The following is a 19,949-nucleotide window of genomic DNA, read 5'->3' as shown; positions in this document are numbered from 1 at the left end:
AGTAATTTTGTATTTGTTTTGAGTGATGAAAGTATCTGTTGTACACCTTAAGCAAGGAATGGATGAGGGAAGTAGAGGACAGGACAATCACTGACATCTTTCCTATGCACTTCAGTACTTTAAAAGCCATTTTCTGCATTGAGATGAATACTCCAAATTAGTCCCATTATGATTTCCTGTACGAGAGAGGTGAAAGCAAGAACAGGAGTGGGATTGCAATGTTTGATGGATACTCTATCTAAATGATTTTTTTGTTTTGTTTTGTTTAACTATGGCATTGACTAGCAGACATAGTTGCACTGTGTTGAAATACAAATTTTCTTTTAGTTACAGCATTCTGCAGTGAGTCATCTCCTCCTTTAATAGCAGCAGGGGATACAGCAAAATCCTCCCACCAAGTCCTAAGCAACAGCGCTGAAGAAACTACAAATAACTATGAAAGGCAGAAGCAGAAAGTAGACAAGGGGGCACAAACAACAATCAGCAAACATTTGCCACCAGTAACTGAACAGCTGGATACGAAACAAAACATAAAAAGTGCCCAAATTTCCATCACCTCGTCATCCTCCTCACCTTTCTCCTCCTCTTCTTCCTCCTCTGCACCTACTCATAACTCCTTCATCCTACAGACCTCTCAGTGCTCCATGACCAAAGCATCAAAACAGCCTCCCATAGTTTTCCTGCCCAAACTGGTTTATGACATTATTACTTCTACGGACAGCAGTGGACTTCCCAAATCATCTTCCCTCTTGCCTTATCATTCTGTTATGTGGGCAAGTTCTTTTCGTCCTCTTATGAGTAAGATGATGACTTGCACGGAGCAGTCTCTATACTACCGCCAATGGACGGTTCCCAAGCCAATCCATATGGACTACAACAATAGAAATGAGGGCAGAATGGACACCTTTCATCCAAGGAGGCTGCTGCTGAGTGGGCCACCACAGGTGTGTAATAAGAACAAGGTATTATCATTGATTTATTTTGTTTAATTTTATCATAATCTCAGAAAAAATAGATTAGTTATTATTATCCATACTTGGAAGGGTTTTTTTCGTGGAGAGTAAGTTGCTTATGTTTCATTCCCTAATCCCTTCTAATAAAATAGTCTTCCTTTCTTTACTGTTAGCCTGAGTTCAAAGACAATGAAGCTGTAGTAATGTTCATTTTCTGTCAGTCTCTCTCCATTAAAATGTTTTAAAAGAGTTTGCTCAAGAGAGAGATTTCATGTATAATTTCAGTTTGTTAAAGTTGAGTAGGCATTTACATTTTAAATAAAGATCAAAGATCTTCACAAAACCACTTTCTTATGATCAGTCTGAAGACAGTTGAGAGTTTGTAATTAGGTTATCTTCTCTTTACTCCACACAGCAGGCAGAAATAGAAGCTGTTGTAAATAATACATGCAAGAAGGCCAGTTCAACATGAACAGAGCCATATTTACAAGAGGAGTAGCTGACCCAAGAGTTTTTAAATTACTTTGAAAAGATATATGAAAATGGGTATAGTCCCGAGAAGTTCCTTCTCTTCTAAATTCTCTAAGAATGATTAGCACTTATCCGAGCAAGCTATCTCCTAATTGAATGCACGTTACATGCTAAAGGTAATACTGTGCCTCTCATGTTCTGCTGAAGTATGAAGCAACAAGTTAGGAAGAGGCACCATGCCTACTGAGAGCATATATGTGTCCTATGAACCTCAGAATTCAAAAAGGATAAATCCAAACCAAGACAAAGACCCATGTTTCCAGTAGTTGTAACAACCACCCAAAGAATTAATCTAAAGATAATTACTGATTTAACTTGCCACAGGATCCACGCTTCTATGCCCATCCTTTGCAAAAGAAAACTACATATTGTCATTTGTTAAGTGATTGTATTCCACTGTGCACCCAAATTTATGGTGCAGTAGAGTAGAAAGAGTATAAATGGGCTTTTCATATTGGGACTTCCTGCAAATGTTACTGTAATTCATAAAGGATTCCAGAAGTACTCTGATGAGCAGTTTCTCACTGTCCATTCTTTTGATCTAAATTGTCCATGTTTCCCAAAGGTTGAAGTATTATGTGATCAAGAAACTGAATTTCATACTCATCTGCAGCATAAAAACGAGTACATTCTGGAAGAGAGAGGTTGTTCATTTCCATCTCAAAGAAAAACACAGGCTGTGACAATTTTTTTTAGAATTTTGTATGCATACACATCAAACCCGACAAAGATACTATTCCCAAAGCCACCCTAAATATCCATATTAGCCGATAAGTAAATATTTCTTTGGTATTCATTTGGTTATGTACATTTACGAATGTAAATCTGTGATTCTCAGAAGAGTCATTCAGAGACTTCTGAGAGCATACTATACACCTGTGAGAAGGTTTTGATGCTTCACACACTTGGTACTTGCCATTTAACTAATTATAATTTAAACAGGCAGCTTATCCATTGGCTCCCTTCCAGGGTATGGTATTCACCACTCTTCACTATCAAACCTTTTTTTTTTTTTTTCAAATATTGAATAGGACTCCTGTTGACGCTCTGTATAGTAGTGAATTTCAGCCTTGATATCACTTCTGTTACTTGAAACTCCATCTCTTCTCCAGCTGTCTCCAGAATGGAGGTTATTTCCTAGTCTTGCATTGGGTCATAGAGCTGGATCAATTCCTAAAGGACGCTCTTCACATGTTTATTCATTTTATATTCCTCAATTCTTTCTGAAGAATATACCTGTTTCACACAGAACAAATTCACATGCATCAAAATTTGGGGGTATATATTCATTTCAGTATGTAGAAAAAGACAGCAGCTTTGCTTCCTTTACTATTTTAACCTCCCAAAGTACTACAAACTCCTGTAAACCAAACAAAGAGCTGTAAAAACATGTTGATCTTTTATTGGTTTAAGGTATAACAATACAGTGTTTCTTCTAGGGAGTAGTTACAATAAAATATACAGAAATTAGAATTTCCCTTTTCTTTTGGGGAAGAAATAATTTTGCTTCCTTAAATAGGTTTTACTCACATGTGTGTTTGATAATATTAACATTTGACATGGACTTAATGCTTAATGCATGAAAAGATGTAGGCAGAAATAAAAACAATTCTTAGACAGCACCTATCTCAGTGTTAATAACATCTCAGCCAAAGTATAAGACTGCCAGAGTATTATCTTTTCAAAAATTAGGAAGTAGTTGTTTTCTGTATCAGGCAGCAATTACTTTACTAAAATTCAAATCAGGAAGGAATTTGTTGGTTAAAATGAAAAATATGAAACAACACAGGAAGAAAAATAGGCACATTAGTGAACCAAAATTATAATTCTCACTGTCAGGGTAATTAGTAATAAAGTACACTCACCCTTCTCTCACAGAGGTATTTTACCCTCTGTACTGGTCAAAATGTTTTGCTAGAAGACTCGATGCATTTTTACAAGGACAATTATGTACATTAGAAGGCAATACATGCATTATTTTTACAAGAGGCTTTAGGAAATGTAGCAGAAACTGGATAGGTATAAATAGATCTATATATCTGTAAGTTAGCTCACATCATCGAAGTTAAGCCATTGGTTAGTGAGTATGAATAAATATGCACCACCATGAACAACATGTATCATATCTGTGGCTAGAAATCTAGTGCACCCAAGAAAATGCGTAAGAGGAAGCCTAAATTCACGAAAGTATTTTTCTTAGAAACATTCATCTTAAAGTTCCCCAAACTGCAAATCAAGGTTTTGTACCTTTGTTTTTAACTGGATATTACAACTGAGAACTAGCATTTTCCTTAAGCGTGGAAGCTGCTCGTGAGCATGGCTCAGTCCTGTGGCACCACGTCCAGGGAATGAAGCAAGCACATCTTAAGACACTTTCTAAGGAAGAAGACTGCTGCTCATATTATTTGGTTTTCCTCTACTCCTATTAAAATCTTATTACAATAGGCCTATATACCATTCAGCTTATGTAAGAAAAATATTAGGGAAATATGTAATATATCTATTGTTAGCTGTGTTTTAGAAGAACGTAGCAAGTGGCAACAAGGACAAGGGCCAGCACCATTTGACCAGCTGTCTGTGGACCATCAGCATGTTTTCTATGAATCACCAGTGGTTCACAGACCACAGTTTGAAAACCAGTGTCATGGTATGTGAAGAACTATCTCACCTGGAAATTAAAATAGAAAAGCCTTATGAAATTTTTTCCCCTTTTGCCATATTTCTCTGAATGTGAAGACTGAAATCAGATGATACTTTATAGAAACATGTAAGAATAATAAAATAGTTCTAGTGGTCCTGGTGACCAGTGTCTGGAACAAGTTAAAAAAAGGGAACTCATTACTATTAGACCTGCTGCAGCAGCACTTTTGGATGTCACTTCCATGAGTCAGTGTGGATGCATACACGTAATTTCTCTGACTAGAATATCTCTCTCTCAGATTCTTAGACAGACTGTTTTCAGCTTATCCTTGATATCTATGGCAAGCACAGTTCAGTGGTCAAAATCTTTGGAGAGCTTTCCACTCCTCTTAGGTAGTGTATGCCTTTGACACAAAAACTAGACCTCACACCTCTTGAATTTTCTGCAGGAAGGATTTGAATTCATATTCCTTCCTCTTGCTCAGCTACAGCTGCACTCTTCATGAATGAAGAGCTGCAAGGTAAACATATTCTTAGTTTTTTATGGGCCAAATGATCCCTTGCACTAAGGATGAAAACAGAAACCAAAATACTAAATCTTTGCAGGCCCCAAATTCCTTAATTATCATAGGTTTTCACAAGATTGGAGATTTCTACTTCTTAGTCTTTTGAGATTTTCTTCTTCCAAGTCTGATTCATCAGACTTCTGTCTTCCAAATTCAGGTAGATAGAAACAAATTAGAGGAATACTTCCATTATTTGGAAATATTGGCCCCCCAAGTGCCTTATCTGCTAAGGTGCTGGGCACTGCCACATATTTGAGGAACGTCCTTCTGGCAAGTAGAGCTGTCTGTAGTAGCAGCACCCCTCATGTATGGTTTGTTTCAGGAATTGTAAAAATGCAGCCCAGTTCCAGGTTCCTTCATTCTTTTAATCTGTTTGCAGCTTTTGCGTTCAGGGCAAAGGCAGGATATGGAGAAAAACACCTTGCTCAGAGTACTTCCTTACCAGTTGTCATTGTTAATATATTATATCATGCTTAAGCCCAGAGTCACTAATTAGGATCAACATGGCATTGTACTAGGCTTCTCTAAAGATGTGTAAAGCTACAGTCTGATCATGTATCCAGTTTAAAATTTCTTTGCAGGTCTTCTATTTTGTTGCAGTTGGGAGATGAAGGATGGACAAATATGGGGCTTTATGTTTCAAAGTTGTACATATCCTGCTTGCAGGATCCCTTTGCAGCTACCTATGATGCCCAAACTATCGAAAAGAGGGGTGGTGGCAGATGGGGCAAGGACTCTTCAGAGACATGTGGAAGCTCTGTTTATTGACAGCTATTCAGTATTTTTGAACAAAGACTGACACTCTGTGCAGTTCTGTTTTGCTTAGAGATGGCACATATAGAAAAAAATACAATTAATTTTAAAGGTGCAATTACCTATCTGGGCATGCTACAAATTCAGTTAGTCAAGGTTCTTCCTTTCTGGAGTAAACTTTGATTGTAAATAAGGAGTCATTCTTTTCTCATTTTCTTTTTGAAAATCTTCTCAAAATGACCTGGCAAAGGTGTTCTCTCTTTCACCAGCTCATCTCTTCAGCAGCAAATGCAGGCAAATGTGCAAGTGAATGGAGTCCAAATATGAATGTTGCCATGTGCTCAGCCTGATCTCTCTCCTGGCAGAGAAACATTCTGAAACCATGGAGAGATTCCTGCAAGTTCCTACCAGCATTTTGCATATAGTGTTGCTGATATCTTAACAGTTCATAAAGCTCACAGTACTGTATTGGACACTTTTTATGTGACAGATAATGAGATAATTGGGCAAGGTATGATGCATGGAATATGATAAATACATGAGTTTTAGTTTAGTGGTTAGGGACTAGCACTTGTAGTCGTGTGGTTTCCAACATTTTTGACTCATGACCCTACAGCTTTGTGTATACTTGAGTCAATTGACAACTGATACTCTTCATCTAAGTATGACGTAGTAGTAGCCTAGCCACTCCCACATACATTGCTGAAGATAGATTGGTGAAGATTGGTCCCCCAGGGAAAGAAAAATATGTGATTTTGATAGAATAAGTAAGTTTTAAATGGTTACCAAAAAGAAAAAGTAAGGTTTTCAGCCTGTTGTTCTGTTGACAATTCTAAGTATATCCTTCAAACAAATTAGTAATTAGTTTTTCAGATAGATACCTGATATCAAGGGAACAGGGTGTGTAGTTTTGACAAATGATCTCTCATTTGTTTGAAATCAGGGAACTGTTAATCTGCCAGGCCACCCTGTGTTTAGTGAAATGATGATCAGAGGCTCTTCAAAAGAATATGTTTGTAAGGCCATATAAAGGTAATCTCAGACTTGAGAGAAAACGTTGAAAGTATTTTCTTCTAGAACAAAGTATCATCAGGTTTGCCTCAGATGTGGGAATAAAAGATGTTTTTCTTTAGCTCACCAATCAATAGCCATTGCAGCCCAGTTTAGAACCTTGTTCCAGAGTCAGTAGAAAGATTCTCATTAGTCTCAATGGATTTTACATAAAAACCCAGACTGGGCGTTAGAAAAGTCCAGTTCATGGGCTGACTATAGTCCATGCTATCATTTCCTCTATTCAAAGTCACTTTTTTTCTGTGTCTTTTTTTCCTGGATAACAGAGAGTTGTGTGCTAACACATGGTCTACCATGTGTACCTGAAAGGCTTATTTGACCCCCAACAGGGATAACGGTACCCTTTTCCACCCTTGGCAAGCAACTGTGTAAAATGCAGTCTGATTTATTAAGAGCAACAGATACTGAACTTTGACGAAAACAAATGTTTACCTACTCTTGCTTCAGCTTGAAAGCCTCCATTTCTCAAATGTTGAGAGAAAATGAAAATTTCACTTGACATATATGAAAAATAGTAAATTCAATAGTATATTTAGTAATTAACACCCTATGCTTCTGACATGTCCTAGCAGTAGTGCCAGTGAAGCTGGGTTTTCAATTCAGTAGTGATATAATCTTAGTCCAAAATCTGATACCATTTTGTGAAATCAGACAGGAAAATTTGTCATAACTCATCTACATGTTAACCTCACCCTGTACAGGTGTGACATTAGTCTTAAGTTGTCAGCTGGACATCAGTGCCATTCTGAGGCTGAACTATACACACACACACACAAAATCACAGCATGTTCATTCTCCTGTGAGTGTGACATGAGCTTGCTGGTCTCTTTTTTTTCCATTGAAACCCATTGTGTACTGCTTCCTGTTCAAGTGTAATGGTTTGTAAAGCTGTCTGCTTAGATATGGCATTATTTCCTTGATGTTATCATCAGCAAACTTTGTGTGGAAGACACAGAACAATCCACTGAGTAAATCATTGGCTGTGGGTTATACCTTTCAGCTGAAAAAACTGTAAAAGGACAGCACTGCTATTTGGTGTAATGAAGAGAAAATGTATATAGTGTGTTGGCGGGGTAAAAAAGAAAGGAGAAAGTTATAATCTTAATATCATTTTTAAATGGACTTTTAAAAGGTAATTTTAAAACAGTGGAAGGGAAATAATACATTTTCAGCACAAGAGGTGGAACAACACATTGTTACATATACCATGTACTCCAGGAGTGGAAGTGGCCTGCAGAAGTTCTCTCAAGAAGGTACATGCTACTTTGTTCTTCAGGATAGTCACTGTACTTCAGTGCAGTCAGTGTACTGGTAAATCGTGCAAATATGAAAGAGTTGGTTGAGGTAATCCTGTAGTTATCTTGTAGTTTGAGGAGTTTTTTGGAATGTTTTATGAGCTGGTATGGATCTTTAAAAGTTCATTGTCTATGTAGAAACTATAATATCAGGAGAGAAAATTCTTGTCTGTGGGCCTGTAATTAGACCTGTGATATAAAATGCATTTTCCAAACTAGGTTCCTGCATAGAGAGAACAAAACTGTTGAGCATTTAAGCATGTAATTTATGCCAAGGAATACACAAATACAGGGATATGCAAGCGCTGAATATTAATATTCGGTTTCACTGCAGCTGCAATTTTGAGATATGTAGAAAAGTAACATGTTGAAAAATTAAAGTTTACTTTTGTATTTTCTAATTTATATATTTACAGATAGGGAAAACAGGTGCCTATCTGCAGTTCCTCAGTATTTTGTCCCGAATGCTGATTAGACTGACAGAAGTGGATGTTTATGATGAGGAAGAAATCAACATTAGTAAGTTCTTGATATAAAAATACTTGCTTCTGGAGACTGTAGAAAATTGTTATGTTAAATTGAAAAGTCTGTATATTCTATGCTGTTCACCTTTGCAATTAATTAACATTGGAATATTTTAAGAAAATTTTCGTGTGATCTTCAACTGGTACCTAAGAATATTTCATTATTTCACTCATCATTTAGAGTTTAGTCTCCCTTTCAGTAAGAAAACCAAATACCTCTGTCTTGGGAAGTAATCGACAGCATTTATATATATATTTAATGATATCCAGCCATTGTTTTTAAGTTTAGAATTGGAATGAACTTTTGTGGTAAAGTCTATAAAAAGAATCAGTGAAATTCTGGCAGATATATGCCATGACGAGCAATGTGATATTTTCTAAGTACATAAGACTACATGAGGGAGGAAGACAATTCCTGCTCTCTAATAGCTATTTTTAGTCGCAACTTCCTTTATTTACAGTGTATTACTCCCCTGTGTTTCCAGATGTATTTCTGACACTCAGTCTCAGTAGTTAAGGGCTGGAATACACAGAAAAAAATGGATATGTCTCATTCTGCTCTAAAAGCATGTCCGCAGTCAGCTATGGAGAGTCTCAGGTGGGTGCTACCTGCCTGCTGGCTGCCTCCGTCAGACCCTGGTGGGAAGCTCTTCAGTCGTTTCACTGCGGGACTGTGCCTCAGCTCTTGACTCTGAGGGCTTTTTGGGGCAGTACCCGGGAGTCTTCCTCCAGACCGAGCTGTGCTTGAGAAAGAGGAAGCTATCCCCCAAGGTTTATGGCAAAACCTGTGGAAAAGGTGACCAGTCTGCTGGGGGAGAGGTTTGCACAAGCAATCCTTTGTATATTTTAGGCAGGATTTTTTAGAGGTAACTCACAGTCAGGGCATGAAGATAATTTCACCATCTGACTAATTCCACCTGAGTGTCTGTGGTGGGTTGACCCTGGCTGGATGCCAGGTGCCCACCAAAGCCGCTCTATCACTCCCCCTCCTCAGCTGGACAGGGGAGAGAAAATATAACAAAGAGCTTGTGGGTCAAGGAGAGATCACTCACCAATTACCATCACAGGCAAAACAGACTCAGCTAGGGGAAAATTAACTCAATTTATTACAAATCAACCAGAGCAGGGTAATGAGAAATAAAACCAAATCTCAGAACACCTTCCCTCCACCCCTCCCTTCTTCCCGGGCACAACTTCACTCCTGGATTCTCTCCCAACCCCCCCAGCGGCACAGGGGGACGGGGATGGGGTTTACGGTCAGTTCACCACACGTTATTTTCTGCCGCTTCATCCTCCTCAGGGCGAGGACTCATCACACTCTTCCCCTGCTCCAGCGTGGGGTCCCACCCACAGGAGACAGTCCTCCACGAACTTCTCCAATGTGGGTCCTTCCCACGGGCTGCAGTTCTTCACGAACTGCTCCAGCGTGGGTCCCTTCCATGGGCTGCAGTCCTTCAGGCACAGACTGCTCCAGTGTTGGGTCCCCCACAGGGTCACAAGTCCTGCCAGAAGACCTGTTCCAAGGGCTCCTCTCTCCACAGATCCGCAGGTCCTGCCAGGAGCCTGCTCCAGCGCGGGCTTCCCACAGGGTCACAGCCTCCTTCGGGCATCCCCCTGCTCTGGCGTGGGGTCCTCCATGGGCTGCAGGTGGAGATCTGCTCCCCCGTGGACCTCCCTGGGCTGCAGGGGGACAGCCTGCCTCACCATGGTCTTCCCCACGGGCTGCAGGGGAATCTCTGCTCCGGCGCCTGGAGCACCTCCTCTCCTCCTTCTGCACTGACCTGGGGTCTGCAGGGCTGGTGCTCTCACATGTTCTCACTCCTCTCTCTGGCTGCAGTTTCTGTCTGTCCCAACTTTTTTTTCCTTCTTGAAGATGTTATCACAGAGGCGTTACCACTATCGCTGATTGGCTCGGCCTGGGCCAGCAGCAGGTCTGTCTCAGAGCCGGCTGGTATTGGCTCTGTTGGACACAGGGGCACCTTCCAGCAGCTTCTTACAGAAGCCATCCCTGTAACACCCCCCCCCCCCCCCGCTACCAAAACCTTGCCACACAAACCCAATACAGTGTCATATCTACTTTGGGTGCCAAAAGACAGGGTCTCACCTGTTGTAAATGATCATTTAGTCTATACTCATAGACATGGAGTTATGGCTCTTTATAGCAACTTACAGCTGACCCCCAAACTGAACTCCTCACTACTGTCCATTTTACTCTTGCCAGATCTTTCATCCTCTTGACAAAGGTAGCAAAGTATTTTGTAAGGACTTGTGTACCTTTGGGTTTTTATGTCAGTTAACCTGTTTCAGAAAAAGCCATGATTTCACTGCACATTATACCAATACCATTTACTATTTTCTCCTACCCTAGGGTGAATTATCTTTGATTACTCTGGTCTTATCACTAGAAGGGGCATTTGACTTTTAACTCTGCACTGTACTTAATACTGCAATTTCTGAAGCTTTAAAAGGGCTTGTTTTCCTCAGTGAAAACAACATATCTTTCCTCAACTGAGTTCACAAATGTGGTGGTCAGTGGAAAGACTCCAAATGCCTAGATGCAGGTAGATCAGCCTTACTAGACGCTTGACATCATTGTTTTCATCATCATCCCACCAACTGCTCCAGTAAGATTACAGAGGTCTTAAATTGATAACAAAGGTTTAAAAGCCAGAATTGCATTGAGGTATGAGGTACATTTGTTCCAAGGTGCACCTCTGGATGCATAATAATATTGCTTCCTCAGAATGATGAAAGAAAAAATGATGCAGGAATAGGTGTAGCAAAACCATCTAAAGCAATATGAAGAGCTTTAAAAATTGTAATTACATGAATTTTTATTTGTCAATAATATCATAGACATAAAAGAAGAATCTGATCAATACTACCATCAGCCTGGAGATATGTGGCCAGATTTGGAGACATTTAAGAAGATGCCTTTTGACTACACTATCCATGATCCAAAATATGAAGATGCAAGTCTGATTTGTTCAAAGCTTCAGACTATAAACAGTGAAGGTTAGAATTTTATAAATCTAGATTGGTACACATATAGGTGTTTATTTGTTTTTAATGTGAGAATCCTGTTAAACTTTTAAACAGAGTGAAATTATCAGAATTGCACTTGACTAAGTAATAGTGAAAAAAGGTTTGAAGTTTGCCAGATGAAGCACCAGAGTATGGGCCTTATAAATGTTTTATGGAATATTATATAGGTAGTCTTTAATTAAAAAAGCTCTGAATCCACAATAAGTTTGTGTATTTGAATGTTTTTATGTGGTAACATTGTCCTGCTCTGTAGCAATGAAGTGACTTATGTGGGTAAAGTTATTTATGTACTTAAAAGTGTTTATAGGTTTATTTTTTAGGTTTTGGTTTAGGTTTGGAAAGCGTGAGATGCATATGTCCAGATCTAGATTCCTGGAGTATTGAGGTGTGAATTACTCCTCTGAATTAGCCAGCTGGACATACACAAGCCCATGGGACTGGGTAGGATGTATCCAAGCATGCTGAGGGAGCTGGCCAACATCTTTGTGACTCTACTGGCTATCATTTTTAAAAGGTAGCAACAATTGGTGGAGGTTCCTGATGGTTGGAAAAAGGAAAACGCCATGCCCGTCTTCTATAGGCCAGGAGGAGGATCAAAGCAATTGCAGCCTAGTCAGCCTGCCCTCAGTCCTCAAAACAATTATGGAAACAAACTCTCCTGTAAGCCATGTCCAGACCCATGAAGGACAGGAAAGTGATTGGGAGCAGGTAGAATGGATCTATCATAGGCAAATCGTGACTGGTAAACACGATTGCATTTTGTGATGAGATGACTGGCACTATGAACAAAGGAAGAGCAGTGGCTTTATCTTGATTTGAGCAAGGCTTTTGTCACTATCTTCTATGATATCCATACAGCCAAAACTGGAGAGAGAAGGTTTGGATAGGTGGATTGTAAAGGGGGTGGGAAATTGGCTGGCCCACTGGACTCAAAATGTGATGAGTGGCACAAATCTGACTGACAACTGGATATGCATGGCAATACCCAGAGACTGATAGTGAGGCAAATGCTATTTAAGATTGCCATTAATAACCTGGTCAAAGGGACAGAATGCAACATCAGCAAGTTGATGGATGATACCAAATTGGGGGAGCCATCAATATGCAGGAAGGTAGCGCTGCCATTCAGAAAGACCTTGACAGCCTGGAGAAATGGAACCTCCAGGAAGGAACCTCAGGAACAGGAACCTCATATAGTTCAACAAAGGTAAATGCAAGATCTTGCACTTGAGATGGAATAATTTTTTGCAGCTGTACAAGCTTGGGGCCAGCTGTATAGACAGCAACTTTGAGAAGGGTGACCTGACGATCCTGGTAGACAACAGCTTGAACTTGAGTCACCAGTTCTCCGTTGAGTTAATGGCTTACTAAAAATGATTATTCTTCTATGCACAACACCTGTAAGACCACATCTGGAGTATTCTGTCGAGTTTTTGGCTTCGCAGTACAAGAAAGACATTGACATACAGAAGTGAGCCTAGTGGGTAGCCACCAAGATGTCTATAGGCCTGAAGTACATGATGTACATAGAAAATTGAAGTCAGTTGGGTTTGTTCGGTCTGGAGAAGTCTAGCAGGGGCATCTGATTGCTGTCTTCAACTTCCTAATGGGAACTTATAGATACAAACTATTGTAGATACACAGCATAAGAACAAGCGACAACAGACACAAGTTGCAACATGGGAAATTACAATTAAATAGTATGAAAAATATTTCCAGAATAGAAGAAGTAGTCAAACCATGGAGCAGGTTTCCCAGAGAGACTGTGGAAACTCCACTCAATGATTTTCAAAACCTGACAGAACAAGGAACAACCTTGAACAACCTGATCTGATGCGGAAAATCTGAGTGCAAGGTTTGGCCAGATGACATAACAGAAGTCCTTTTCAGCAGAAATTACATCTCATCTTCCTTCACTCTCACAAAGGAGACCTTCTTTTAAAATGTGGATATTCACTAAAGAGCAACGTCACTAAATTTGCCAAGGTCATTTCACATAATCTACTGTGATGTCCATCACAGGACAGCAAATGTCTCTCATAAGACTCTTTTTTACTATTTATTATTTTTGAAAGCATTCAACCAATAAGAAAAACAGCAACAATAATAATTTTAATAATCTGGCTTTGCTTACACCTCCACCTTTTGTGAAATCTGTACAGAATTATCATAATCATGAATTTGCAGATACTTCTTTGTAGTCCCCTTTGCTGTACATAACAATTTATAAAGCATAATATGCTCAGAACAAATTCATAGATTGTTTTGCATGTGTTTAATCCTGCCATTGTTCCTAGAAGCTAGTTACAGTGACAGTAACAGTTTGTCACAAGGGAATACATTCTGGCCTTGAATATATGTTAGATTTAAGTTGGGGTTTTTTTTTCATAGAGCGATCAATGAGCAGGAGACAGGAGGATATGTATACACGCCGTCAAACAACTAGGATGAGATTGTCCAAGTATGCAGCATATAACACCTACCATCACTGTGAACAATGTCATCAGTATATGGGTTTCAATCCCAGGTACCAGGTAAAGATTTCCAGATATTACTCTGCAGATCAGAATAAGAAGCAGACTCAACCCAAACACAGTTTTATGTACATTCACTGTATTTGAAGTGGCTTAGAAGTTGTATGTATGTGTTAAAACCATCTGATTTACAGATTTTGTTATTTCTTGAAGTTTGCCTGCCTTGACCAGACTGCAGGTTTGGGGACGCCAGAGGACTGATCCTTGCCTCATTTACAGTAGCTTATTCGGTGCTGTAATCTGCATTCTACATGTATACTACCAGTTAAAACTACTTTCCTGGTAAACTTTTCCCACTGGGACTTGCTTACCTTTTCACCTGAGTAACCGCAAAAGGTGATACTTCTGACACAGGAGTAGTCCAGCATAGAGTAGTCTACATGTAGCATACAGACTGTTTTCCTCAGAGAAACCCTCCAATTTCCTGCCTATTAGAATGTGAGGAAGAAGTTGTTAGCAATGCAAATACTGGTTTTTATGTGTCAGTATTTCTGAAAGCCAAGAATGGCCTGTAAGTATTGGTACCGTCTGCAAGACAAAGCTGAAACAATGGTTTCAAAAGAGGGAACAGTTTAATTTATATTTTTTTTAGTGTATGCTGTAGCCTAGGGGGCATTGCTTAACACCTAGTGAATCTAATGCAATACAGTGACTGTCATCTGTTTGGTAATGTTATAAATGTGTATTAACTACACTGAGACTTTGTAGTTTGACTTTAACCACTGGAATTATCCTATTTTTTTCACATCCTCAGCTTTATGAGTCCACTCTGCATGCATTTGCCTTTTCCTATTCTATGCTGGGAGAAGAGATCCAGCTGCATTTTATCATTCCAAAGTCAAAGGAGCATCACTTTGTCTTTAGCCAACCAGGAAGACAATTGGAAAGCATGAGGCTACCGCTAGTCACAGATAAGGTAGATGGATTTGTGGCCATATATGGGAAAGAGACACCACCAATGTTAAAATTTGTTGAATTAGGATTCTTTACACTTCTGGTCCAGCTGTCAAGAGATAATGAAGATGTCCTGATACTATGCTTGTATTTTCTCCCAGAAAGGGAGACATGAAGCAAAACTGTCAAGCCACCAATAAGCCGTTTCTTTTGTTCATTATCTAGGTTGATCCTTTAAGTATAAACACTCCTATCTGGGGCAAAAGGTCTTTGGTTATGGGTTTAAGATGTTAAAGTGAGAATGGTTTCAGCAATGAGCTCAGAGACATGGTTTTGTTTATCATACAGCACTAAGAGGAAGCGATTTTTTACTGTAGAGGAAGGCAGTGGATTATCCTGTCATATTCTGCATAAATGTTCAGTTGCTGTCATATAAAAATAAGACTTTCAAAGACTCTTTGTCATGGCTTCAAGACTGTCCAAAGAATCACATCATGCTTGTAGAAAACACTTTGTAAGGTCATCCATCTGACAGGCTATGCAAACTCTGATGTTGGCCTTTACAGTGACTCCTGATATCCATGTCTAAGATGACGCTGTGCCTTGCTCAGGCCACACTGTTTGGAGTATTGAAGCAATTTGTGGAACAGCAGTAAGCAGCAGCATTTCTATCTTGAAGAAAATAAGCTGCTTCCAATAACCAATAATCAATCAATACCACCCTCCAGTTCGGGCTTTTATGTCCAGTTCGAGTTTGAAATGGGGGAACCCAGACAGCAAGGCAGCAGCAACTGTGCAATGTGAGGATGAAACCTCCTGCTCTTCCTCACCCAGTAAACTTGTGCTTGGCTATGCAGTCAGAACTGTGCACTGGGTCCTTGTGGATTCTTTTCCTGCTTCTGCCACTGACCTGCTTTGAGGCTTTGCCAAAACCATTTATTCTTCCTTTGCTTCTTTTTCTGTTCACATGCTCCAAAATGGTGCCTGCAATCTTGCTGCAAGCTTGAAAAGTGCTGTGGGATATAAACCTAGATTGTTCAACCATTATAAAATATTTTTCTTGATCCACTTTAAATTCCCTTTTGTGAACTCCAGTGGCATCAAATCCACCATTTTGTGCTTTGGCAGTTTTAAATCTGGAGTGCTTAACTGTGAGCTTTGGAGAGTGTCTGTAAAGAGGCACATTGTGGGTCCTTAATGACCTTAGTTGGAACCAGGCTAAAATCAGTTGTGCAGACTGGAACAGTCCTGGATGTCTGTAGAAACAGGGCTTTCAGAAGCTGTACTATCAAACTTGGAAGCACCTAGTGAGTTTCAATGCATTCAAGACTGAGTGATAGCCAGTCAGAAGGGTTGTACTGCAGTTTTGGAGTAAGGTGTTTCTTACCATCTTGTGTAATATGGACCTAAATCCTATTCCAGATGTAGCCTCAAAGTCCCTGTGCTCTTGGCAGGTCAAGGTTAGCAGTCCTATCCAGTCCACCACACTCTCACCAGTCAAATAAGCTAAGTGATAGAGTTTTCTTTTCCCCAACTCTTAAAAAAGTTGCTTATTTTCCTATTAAGCTGATTTAAAATGTAGCAGTTTGACCAGTGTCAGTGAATCTGATTTATTCTCCTGAAGGATCTTGTTCTCTTTGTTTAAACATCCTCCAGCTTAATACAGAAACTCACACTTTTTTTTATTTACAGAGTGAAGATTACATAAAAAGCCCCACTTTTACTCCCACCACTGGTCGTCATGAACATGGACTTTTCAATTTATATCATGCAATGGATGGAGCCAGTCATTTGCATGTTTTAGTTGTCAAGGAATATGAAATGGCCATATATAAGAAGTATTGGCCCAACCACATCATGCTTGTTCTTCCAAGCATTTTCAACAGTGCAGGAGTAGGTAAGTGTAACAAAAAGTTTTGACAAATGCAGACACACGACTTGGGCCCTTGAGGTGTTGTTATTCAACAGTGAAATGTAGGCACACACCTTGTAGCTAGCGTATCTGATCTGGTGATCTGGATTCTCTTTGAAGACAATGTGTCACAGTCGAAGATGCAATTCACTTAATCCAGGTCATCTAAAACAATCTGGATAAATGGCACCCTAGAAATACTTACTCTCCTCTATTAATTTTAAAGGGAGCTGAGGGTGTTAACTCAGATGGAGTTACCTACTCTGTTTCCTCATAGAAATAAGTTATGTACTATTAGCATAGGCAGTGATGCACTGATTAGTACATGTCTTAGGTTCTGCTAATACAGTATCTGTGAAATACTGAGCACCTTGCTTTTACTGCTGGAACAACTTACAGACAGCAGTAGTGACAAACATTCAAAGTAGGTCATCAGGGGAAATTGTTCCCATGCTATTCAGCTGGTCAATCAACATCTCTAGATGTTTGCACTAAGAGATGCTAGTGGAGCCAAATATCTGTCAGGTTAAAAGTCGCTAAACCCTTAAGACACTAGAAAATCTTTACCACAAAAGTCAGGATTCATTTTATGTGCTTCCCAGTGGGGTCCGATAAGTTACTTACTTGGCAAGTGACAAAATAAGTTGGCTCTGGGGAGTGTTAGGGTGTTAAAATCTTCAGAGTGACTCATACCCTGGTCTGCAGAAATATTCACTTCAAAAGGCTTCCAAGTTAAAAGCAAAGAATTTCTGCCCCTACTTTTAATCTGATTATTTATGTCTTTGGTTTCAGGTGCTGCACACTTCCTCATAAAAGAGTTGTCTTACCATAACTTGGAGCTTGAACGAAATCGGCAAGAGGAGCTGGGGATAAAACCCCAGGATATTTGGCCTTTCATTGTCATTTCAGATGACTCCTGTGTTATGTGGAATTCAGTAGAATTTGATTGTTCAGGAGACAGGAAAAGGTAAACAAAGTAATATATGCTTTTTCAGCTGATCTCTTTTAACCTTTCACTGCATATCAGTTTTGAAATTATGTTTGATATACTACAACTTTTTCCCTGTACAAGCAGGGAATAATATTTGCCTAATGAGAGAAGTATTTTCCCTAGATACCTGCCTTTGCATAGCACATAGTTTAGTGCCAGTTTTTCATTCCTGTCCCCTGAGGATTTAAGTGCCCTGCAGCCTTTGCTGTAGAGCTTAACTCTGGTTCAAACTAGAGTTACTTGGACTGCAGATTTCACACAATCCCTGATATACTGGACAAGCATGGGCATTCACATGTACATTTTTAACAGGATTTTTCTAAGGAAGCTAAAAGACATTTCTGTGCAAATTGTGCAGCTGATTTCCTCCGGCTCTTTTATCAGTCCCAGTCTGTATGACTCCTTTATTAGCTCCCCAAATCCCAAACCAAGTATTTTTCTTTTCTCTACTTTAGAATATTGTTTGTACTAGATATTTTTATCTATTCCCAGAACAGTGCTATGCAGGATTTATAGCAAACCTTCAAAGAGAACTAAACTCAGTGAAAACTGAGATTTATGGACTCTAGGGGTGGGCTAGGAGGATCTTATACTTTGCACTTAAGCTATGTCGCAAAGTCAGCAACCCTCCCAAAGTAATTTGGAACATTATCCAGGTAACTTTAAAAGTTTACATATCTGAGTGAATATTTTGAAAGATCCACACTAAGCTTCAGATCGGTCATACCAGTCCCCACCACATAAGCACTAGTTAATTTTAAGTTTTGATTAGAGTGAGAGACAAAAAGTTGCAGTAAAGTAAGACAACACTGAAGTGATCTACCTGATACTCATAACTACTTTCAACTGTTAAGAATTGCTCTTCAGCTGAATGAGATTCTGAATATTCTCTACACATTTTCGTAATTATTGTAGTGACTATACGTGGACTGAAAGGAATGTTTCCTTGAAGCAAATTCTGCAACATATCGAAGCAACTCCCAATGTCACTCACTATGCCTTAATTGGGATGAGGAAATGGTCCAGTAAAACAAACAGTGCTGAGATCAAGGAACCATTCTCCTGCTGCCATGTGCATGATTTCATTATGCTGAATGTCGATCTGACACAGAATGTACAGTACAATCAGAACAGGTAAGTGAATCAGTAGCATCTTTCAATAGAGATAATGAACCAAATAAAGGATGTTTTACAAAGCTTTTTGGGGGGAGGTTGTTAATGGGATGCAGACAGATTTTGTTTTCATACTGTCAGTTCACATTCTTCCCAAGTTGCCAGCAGTTGGCAAAAGACATTATTTTCCATAGTTCCAAATAAAACAGTCATATTTGAATTACAGGGTAGACACACTCAGCAGTGTGGCCTGCAGTATTGGTCTCCCAGCTGTCTATTCCAAGTGGCCTTTCAGCCTCTACCTCAGAATATGCATAATGTCCATATAGGGCTGACAGGTATGACATGAAATCTACATGTGATTTTCTGTAAGCTAGGTGGGATACCCTGGGTAATCTAAAATGGCTCTACACACCTAGACTTAGATAACTGAACATCAGTCACTGTACTTCTCAGAAGAACTCTCCTATCTCTGGAAGATGTCTTCTGAAGTCCAAGTTTACTTATAACTGCAGGGAAGAACTTCTGCTTTCATTATTCTGTGGATAAATAAATGACTTAAATTTCTATCGTCACCAGCCTGACACTTTAAAAGAGCATTTTAAACTTGTTCCTCTGCAACTCGTCATTCAGAACTATGCTCCCAGGCTGTCTAACTGTATTACCTTATGAAGCATTATGAAGGGCTAATGAAAAGAACGACAATAAAGCAAAATGATATGAGTACAGGCAGAAATGTTAAAATGTCAGGAATGCCAGATCACACCACCCATTCCCTGCCTGTGTCTTTAAACCATGCGTGGCTCGCCATAATCCTCTGTGTGGGTGCTGTTGAGCCTGAAGTATTGTATGGCATTCCAAGCCTGGGCTGGCAAGGAAAAAGGTACATTTTTAAAACACAGAGACACTGACAGTCAGACATACCAAATATCCATGTAAATGTTACTAAGATCAAAGACAAGATTTTAAAAACCTATAATTAAATGCTGTGTTTCTCACTGATGTCAACTGTTCCAGTAATTGCTGAGCTCTCAAATCCAAGCCCTGGATGTTAATCCAATGGTTCTGCCCATCATCCTGTTTGCTGTGTAATATACATAATCAAAATGGAGAACTGACTCTGAATT

General features: G+C 39.5%; 1 protein-coding gene across 3 annotated transcripts in view; it reads left to right on the top strand.

Moving 5' to 3' along the window:
• GREB1 (growth regulating estrogen receptor binding 1) overlaps positions 1-19,949 on the top strand; it is a 123,950-nt gene that overhangs the window by 97,075 nt on the left and 6,926 nt on the right. For all 3 annotated transcript variants that reach the window (XM_030037932.2, XM_030037933.2, XM_030037935.2), the window contains 8 exons: positions 328-944; positions 8,226-8,328; positions 11,190-11,348; positions 13,770-13,912; positions 14,667-14,828; positions 16,499-16,703; positions 17,511-17,685; positions 18,625-18,843. In XM_030037932.2, the coding sequence (XP_029893792.1) occupies positions 328-944; positions 8,226-8,328; positions 11,190-11,348; positions 13,770-13,912; positions 14,667-14,828; positions 16,499-16,703; positions 17,511-17,685; positions 18,625-18,843 (1,783 nt within the window). The remainder of the gene's footprint in view (positions 1-327; positions 945-8,225; positions 8,329-11,189; positions 11,349-13,769; positions 13,913-14,666; positions 14,829-16,498; positions 16,704-17,510; positions 17,686-18,624; positions 18,844-19,949) is intronic.

This window comes from Aquila chrysaetos, chromosome 15, assembly GCF_900496995.4.
Source record: "Aquila chrysaetos chrysaetos chromosome 15, bAquChr1.4, whole genome shotgun sequence".
Lineage (NCBI taxonomy): Eukaryota > Metazoa > Chordata > Aves > Accipitriformes > Accipitridae > Aquila > Aquila chrysaetos.
The sequence above is the reverse complement of the archived record's forward strand: the minus strand, read 5'-3'. Positions and strand labels throughout refer to the sequence as shown.